General features: G+C 39.9%; 1 protein-coding gene across 1 annotated transcript; it reads right to left on the bottom strand.

Annotated features, from left to right (window-relative positions):
• Positions 1-715: 715 nt before the first annotated feature.
• Positions 716-8111, bottom strand: armt1 (acidic residue methyltransferase 1). Its single transcript, XM_084081864.1, has 5 exons — positions 8051-8111; positions 6678-6783; positions 5320-5561; positions 4548-4713; positions 716-3005 (listed from the first exon to the last, which is right to left on the bottom strand). The coding sequence occupies exons 1-5, from the start codon at positions 8107-8109 to the stop codon at positions 2223-2225; spliced, it is 1356 nt and encodes a 451-aa protein (XP_083937990.1). The 5' UTR covers positions 8110-8111; the 3' UTR covers positions 716-2222.
• Between the last annotated feature and the right edge of the window lie 347 nt (positions 8112-8458).

Genomic DNA, 8458 nt, shown 5'->3' with positions numbered 1-8458 from the left:
TGCATGAACAGTGGGTTACACATACAATTCAAAACCTTAAATTGTAAATATATCAGTCAGTCAATCATTACGTTATCAGTGATGGACACATCCAATAGAACACTACATAAACAGAGTGGAAAAACAGATTTTGTAAGTATGGTTTTAATGCAATGCATGGTCATGTTGACAGGACTAAAGTTCCAAGTAAGTGGTTTTCAGGAATTCCTTCTGCATGTTTTGAGACTATAAGTCAAGGTCAAATGTAGACCTTGCGAGATGAACCACAAAAATAAAATAGTACAAGGAAATACTAGTTTTCAATCAAAAGTGCATTGTATCATCTAAGGCTAATAAAGGTATGTGGACATTTTACCTTTTTTTAAACATTGACCAAATAATGAATTAAGTCAATCGTTTTAGTTTTTCTTCAAAATATAGCTCTATATTCTGAGTAATCATTGCTATGGAGCTTTTCTTCAGTAACAGGGCTCAGCTGCCTTTCCAGCTAAACATATAATGCATTTCCACATCGGGATGCCAATTTTGTTCAATCAGGAGAGAGAACTCATACAGGATGCAGGATAAACAAATTAAATTGGAAGTGATGACACAAAGAAATTAACAGACATTTTAAACTGTAACACTATAACATTTTAGCTGATAAATGGTACTCTCTCCTGATTGGATAAAATTGGCAACCCACCTGAAAATGTTTTTTTTCCCCTGTTTATTAAGAGAGCTGGAGAGACAAGGAGACCCGTTACTGAACAAACACTCTATAGAAATTATTACCATGAGAATATAGAGCTTTAACTTTTTTTCACCCACAAAAAAAAAACCTTTCACATTACCTTTCATTTAAATACCTCCCCGATAAGCATCACAAGAGAAATGAAATAGCTTGTGACCTTAATAAAATGAAAAAGATTTCACTGAGAGAAAAGCATGCTCCATTTGTGAACAAAACATTACTTAAATTGTGCAGCATAACAAGCAACCAATCAACTGCAAACCCAGAGGGAAAATGAACACTTTGCACCGAGACTTCATTCTCCCATCTCATTGCTACAGTATACGTGTCTTCAGTAAACAACACAATTTCAGGACATGTCATGTCATGCACAAAACAAGTGGCCTTACTGACAGAACTATTTTATTTGTTTTTAATTTTTTTACACATTCCCCCAAAATATTGACACGCTGATGATAACTCAACTAAATAATTTAAATGGGTCAAGTGTTATGCTTAATTTAATCATTTTCTTAATGGAAACTGTTCATTCTACTGCACTCACCATATACTCTTTATTGAAAGGATTGCTGTGGAGAGAAACGAAGACCAATCATTCTAATTCAATTAATCAATTAAATTAAGCCCATTTTGGAAACTTTACTCTTTGTACCACTGAGAAGAATTCTCTTCATTATCACCACTGAGGTACTAGTGCTGATTATGAGTTGGATAACATAACATATTATTGGATACTGAGACATCCACCCTTTATTTATCGAGATACATACTGTAGGTCTGGGTTGCTATTATTTATAAAACAGACAAACACTGTTTGCCAACAAGCAAAAGATGCTAAGCGTTTTTCACTTGTAAATGTGTTACTTTTGGCAAGTGACATCATCATGCGACAAAGTATATATTAGTCTTTAATTTGCCCCAGTGACAGTCTACCGTTCTATCTTTCACATTAGGAAACCTATCAATTTAGCTCATGATGAGTGTTGTTGTGATATTAAAGGTGACTGTATACACTGTGGGGTACACATTTTCATACACGCCTTTTCAGTGACAGTGAGCAAAACGTTTTAAGACACTAAACAGAACTGAATGGAAAAGAAATTCAATGTATAATAAGCCATTTCCTGCCCACACAAGCAGAAATATGTAAACATTACAATTCAATATAGTAGAGCATTACATTTAAAAGTGATCTTGTTTTTTCTCTGTATAAAATGCCACTGTAAAGAATATTCCAATGTTCAGGTCCTGTCAGTCTCAAAGTGATGAGATTGTAAGTGAGATGTATGACGGGAAAATCATTAGTGAACCTGGCTGGCACTGCCTTAACAAAAACATGACATATTTCTAGGTCTGACGAGGCAAGAACCATATCTCCATAACCATTGCATCTTATGGCTTACAGACTAACTGCTCTCTGTCATTGCTTACGCTGCTCAATGTAACTTTGTTGAATGCCTGCTTCTCCAGTGCCTTCCCATGACCAGTCTTATTGTTCTCTGTGTGGGCTGTAGAACTGAATCACTGCATACTTGCCACTGGTCATCCAGTCTGGATCTTGGGAGCTTAGCTTCTCCCCTTGACCTGGCTGCAGACCAACCTGTATGTTGGCCTTCAGAGTCCTCAGGCTACACAGTGGGGCAGGCCCGAAACCCCTCAGCGCCGTCTCAAAGGCAACCACGTGGTCCCAATCGCGGTCCCCCGTCAGCTTCCTGTAGTTGAGGTCCCCTTTGAACAGTATCAGGTCTGCTCCCTGCAGAGTGGTGTACAGGTCAGGCGCATCGGCTGCCATGTCGCAGAACTCGTTGGGCTGTGTCCAGAACGGATGGTCATGATAGGACCAGACACCCTCCCGTACATAGCTCTGCCACTGGACACCACTTTTGGACATCCACTTGTGATTGGCTGCCATGGTCTGTCGGATGGTCCACTGGAAATCACTTGCAGTGACATCAGAGACAAACCAGGGGATGGATTTGCCATGAAAGTGGACCTCACGGGCGAGACCAGCAGAGAGTAGGAAGTCTGCAAGGATCAGATCAGTGACCAGTTCGAACCCAGCGTTGTCTAGGACAATGTCTACTCTGCCTGGGGTAGATGTGCTGGACTCTCCTGGCCTCTTAGCAGATATGAGTGCCGACCATACCTTGTTGGAGTCATCTACCAGGATGAAGGGTTGGAGGGTAGAAAGAGAATCAATGGGACTTGCTTTCTGAGAGTTCTCTTGCCCAGCAGAGATAGACAGGTCACACTTGTTTCCCCACAGAGACACCTAGAAGGAGAAATGGGCTTTACTGTGACATTTCATTCTAGTGTACTATTTAGTTGCTTTTGTGCCGATACCTCTATATGATGTACAAGGAACTAAGGACACTGTTGTCCATGTTCCTTATCACCATATTGAAAATCAAACTATTCAAGGGTAAGACTGTCATCAAAAATCTAATAAATATGAAGTCTAACGTATAACAATTATCTAAATTACAATAAAAATCACACCCAGAGTGAAGTGGGCGGTGTGGTCACAGTGGTCATCACAGTGATGGAAGTGATTCACTTAAAAAAAACACATAAGTGTTTTTTAGCGGCGCTAGCCGCTCTATACCTTTAGGTATAGAGCTGATTGGTCAGGTGCGCCAACGTTCTGATTGGTCAGGTGCGTCAACGTTCTGATTGGTCAGGTGCGCCAACGTTCTGATTGGTCAGGTGCGTCAACGTTCTGATTGGTCAGGTGCGCCAACGTTCTGATTGGTCACTATTCATGACATCACTATGTTACTATTCATGACATCACTATGATGTCATGATTGGTCAGGTGCGCCAACGTTCTGATTGGTCAGGTGCGTCAACGTTCTGATTGGTCAGGTGCGCCAACGTTCTGATTGGTCACTATTCATGACATCACTATGTTACTATTCATGACATCACTATGATGTCATGAATATAGAATTAGATGTCTATATAAACAATGACTAAATAAACAATGAGTAATATCTAGAAATATCTAATAATTTCATTTTATTATTCATTTGGCTAAAGTCTCCTTCTAGGTAAGTTATTTAAAGTTAGATCCTCAATTTAACTTTATCTGTCCAAGATTCTTCCAATGGAAGCCTTGAAATAAATTGACAGAGATTTAATATTGTTTCTCTAGTAGAAACAAATATCTATGACAAAATATATCAAAGGCGCCGCTACCTTCACACAGGTGTGATTTTTTTAAGTGTGCGTGCGTATTTATAGGGATATGCACATGTGTCATGTGTTTCTAGCCAATCACAGTCCTGAATAGAGTCATGGTGGCCAATCACGGTGCAGGGTTAGGGGGGTACACTGGTGGCCAATCACAGCGCAGGGTTGGGGGGGTGCAATTTGGATCGATGTCCAAACCTCACATATAGGGGCGGTTGCACCGCCCAAAAATGTGTGTTGAAAAACAGGATTACTAACACAGGCATTAAAGCAAAAACAATCTCCCAACTGATATTTTTGTTAGGCCTTCCCAATCTGTGACTTGTGTAGAGTTAAAGGAGTCCTCCACACTAGTGCTGTTTCCCAATGAATTAGCACAATATGTAGAATTACAATTTTTAGGGATTGTCACTCTAAATCTATGTTCTTGCAGTTCTAGAATCTACATATAGCCAGCCAGTTGAAGAAACTGCAGATTGAGGTTTTACCTGAGCTTTTATGAAATATCTAAGACAATTAGGGTTTTATAGAAAATGCTTCTGAACATCAATTTACAATGTAAGAAATATAGCATGTCTAGAACACCAGTCTGCCACAGAACTATTACATTTGAGGTTTTCACCTGTAACAGTTTGTAGAACTGCTCCATCAGCTGTGTCTCCGAGAGTACTTCCATGTTACTGTAGAGGCCATGCAGATATGTACACACACCCATCACTGCCTGCTGAGACTCAAAGAAACCCTGAGTCTTTCCTTCATTGAACACATCAAAGTCACTGATGGGGGGACTGTAAAGAAAGGAGAAATAGAAAAACAATTGGAATTAAATAAAATAAAGTAGCAAAGCAGCAAATTATGTCTATACAACATCAATTTGAGAAGGTCTACTTGAAAACATTCTGGACAATAGTTCAAATTACTGGTTGCTATTTGGGATACATGATATACACTTCACAAACACAGTTAAAGTGTCCAGATATAGGAAACAGTATAACGAATGTATCCCTTTATAAATGTCCACAAAGGTATGTATGCTATAAATCAAGAGTAACATATATGATCGGTCCTCCGTTATCAATACATTGCTTATCTCTGGTCTGTACTTAAATTGTAATAAAAGCCTGATGAGCTACTGTATATGGTACAAACAGACCCCAAAACTGGAAGACTAGCTGACATCCATGGGCCAAATGGGTATCCTATGAATAAACCAACTAACCAAGTGTCATATTCAGCATATTAGCTCATATTTGGTATGTGTGGATGTATGATGTATACTGTATTTGCAAGAGGCAATGCACACAACGTGGAAACAAATTCCCTCCAGGACAATAGATAATCTACCTTTTTATTTTAATCTAAGTTAAATTTAATGTCATTATCGTCATCCTCACTTGAGCCAAAGGGCCTCCTGTATTCTGCGGTACATATAACACTCCACGTAGAGCCATGGAGACTTGAACCAGCTGACAGAGTCCGGTTCCCCTTGTAAAATCTGATGTCTCTGCAAGTAAAGGTTCCATGAGTTTGTGTCTTTCAGACCATCCGACAAGGGCAGGACTGTCTTGTCAGTTTGCAGTTCATTCCTTAGCTTTGACAGCAGACCAATCGTCGCCTTCTCTGCCTGGATACCCTCCTGTGGGAAATATATATTTCAGATTAAACACGGCTTTCGGTCAGGTTTATCTTCTGCGGAAGCCAATAGGGTTTAAGTAGCATGGGCGGTAACAGGAAGAATGAAAGAGTAGGCACCTCAATGTTAAATAAGCTATTTTGTTCAAAAATGGTAAAGCATGAAAGATTTGGAAAATGGTCTTAAGTAACGTAAAGTATACATGATTAGAACATGTTAGAACATTTGACAATTAAGGCCTAATATTTCTACAAATGCTACAAAACCTATATAACCAGTCATTTTAGACAGGGTTGAAGGGTAAATTTAGGTATGATAATGATCAACCGTGCATGTTCAAATGGGAGGAACACACAACTGTGGTGATCGCAAAGGCACAACAGCGCCTATATGGACTTCCGATGCCTCAAGAAGTTCGGCCTGAGTTAAAAAATCATCAGGGCTTTCTACCGAGGGACGATCGAGAGCCTGTTGACAAGCAGCTTCACCAGCTGTTATGGGAGCTGCACAGACACGGACCATAACATAAGGCTCTGAGAAGGGTGGTGCGCACAGCCGAGCGCATCACAGGATGTCGGCTGCCCAGTTTGGAGGAGCTGTACACCCAGCGTTGCGTCAGGAAGTCCCTGAGGGTCATCAAGGACCCCACACACCCCCATAGCAGTCTGTTCATACTGTTGCCATCAGGGAAGAGGTATCAGGGTATCAAAGCCAGCACAAGCAGTCTGACAAACATTTTCTGTGGTATTACGGCCTTATATGCTGATCTGGGTCTTTTAAACTGTTTGTCACCTTTTAGATAAGTTTAGTATTGTTATTTATGTACCATTTTTATTTCTGTGTATTATGGAGCACCCCCAACCTATGTTTTTCACAGTGCAGGTACTTGTACATCCTTGTGACAATAAGCATCTTGAAATCATGTATACTTTACATTACTTAAGACCATTTTCTAAATTCTTTTTTTTTAAAAACATTTTGGGGGGAATTGCCAAACATCGAGGTGCCCACTCTTCCTTGGTGCCCAGTGCTGCCCACTATTCCTGTATCCGCATGGGCAACTTAAACGAATGATGTGCCAATGTGTGGACCCATGTCACCTACCACCACAGCTCTTACCTCTCCATATTCCTCAAAAAACTTGTTTTTGTGGCGATGGATGGTGTCTATAACTTTGGTCAAGATGGTCGGCAATCTGTCTCTCACAGTCAAATAAGCAAATGACCTGTGAAGACATCGGAGCCACATTTACTGACAGCCCTGTATATCAAACTTAAACTGGACACATCATCAGCAATGAATGTTATAATCATGACGCTTTATACACAGTGGTCCGGGGACCACCAGTGGTCCTTGGTGGGGTTAGGTGGTCCCCAGCTAAATGATGGAAGAGATGGTAAACAAAATGGACCCTTATAGATCTTTAACTCTTGAGAGTTGGACCCTTACAGGTCGACTTGGGTTTCATTTTACGCTAAAGTTAAATTATTGTTAAACATCTGCATTACTTAATTAAATTATTATTATTTTGATCAAAGTTTGGCTGTTATCTCTCCAAATCCAATGTTACGTACCAACATCAATACAGCATGGAATTGTGGACAAAATCTTATCCAACGATAACAAAATATTCTAAGTCTTGGGTCTGAGTAGCCCTGAAATGATGAAACATGACATGTCATAATCATGACATGTCATGTTTCATCATGGCGGAGCTAACCTGGTTTTGGCACTTTCTCCATACAGCCCGTACATCTACATAAACGTTCTGATTTCAAATATAAAGTGCTTACCCCATGGCCACGGATGTTACAATTTACATCGGGTGGGTCTAAGTACCCGTATCTTCCATAGTATCAATAAAAAGCATTTTAATCCCATCGGTGGCTAATACTGGCTATTTTTTCTGTATGCTTTCAACTACGCGACTCTATCGGCTGGGAGGTGTATTGCACTCTGATACATTATAACTCTATGAGAAAATGGCCGCCAATCAGATTAAAATGCTTTCTATTGAACAATACGGAAGATACGGGTACTTAAACACACCCGATGCCATGGGGTAAGCACTTTATATTTGAAATCTGAACGTTTATGTAGATGGAGAAAGTGCCAAAACCAGGTTGAAGTTCCGCCATGACGCCCGTGACCGTCGAGCGTCATGTGAACCATGGCTAGGGTCTGAGAGGCTAAATCTCATCAAATGGTGATCCGTGGCTCAAATGCCGAACAAATATGGACCTTGCCGTGAAAAGGATTGAAAACCACTGCTTTATAAGAAATGTCTTGCTAACATAATGATCAGAACTGTAATCATCCGCAGGCCGATTGATTCATAACAACACTGCTAGCAAGCTTAAGCTAATGCTACTGCTGCTTACATAGACACTATGATCACAGAGTTGTCAGATAATAATAGTACACTATTGTTGTCAACCACAATATAAGACATCATTCAATGAAAAGCTTTATAAATCAGCTGTCATCATTACCCAACCACTTTAGCAGACAGGGAAGGAGGAACTCCCTGCACAGCTTGATCAGCCGCCATCGTCCAGTGTGGTAGAGTAATTGAGTACATTTACTCAAGTACTGCTGTACTCTTGTACAATTTTGAGGCATTTTTTACTTTACTTGAGTATTTCTAATTTTCAATACTTTGTTTTACTTCTACTCCACTACATCTCAGGGGCAAATATAGTATTTTTTTTACTCCACTACAATTATTTGAAAACTTACTAGTTACTTTGTAGATTTTGATTATTGTTACAAAACAAAAACATGCACATTATACCCACTTCAGCCCTATATTATACATTTCGGCCATTTGAAAATAGCCGATCTACAAGCTCACAATGCCTCGCGATGAGGCATTGTGAGCTTGTAGATCTGCTTTTTCA

This window comes from Gymnoscopelus microlampas, assembly GCF_963454915.1.
Source record: "Gymnoscopelus microlampas genome assembly, chromosome: 16".
Taxonomy (NCBI): Eukaryota; Metazoa; Chordata; class Actinopteri; order Myctophiformes; family Myctophidae; genus Gymnoscopelus; species Gymnoscopelus microlampas.
This window is presented reverse-complemented; position numbering and strand designations above follow the sequence as displayed.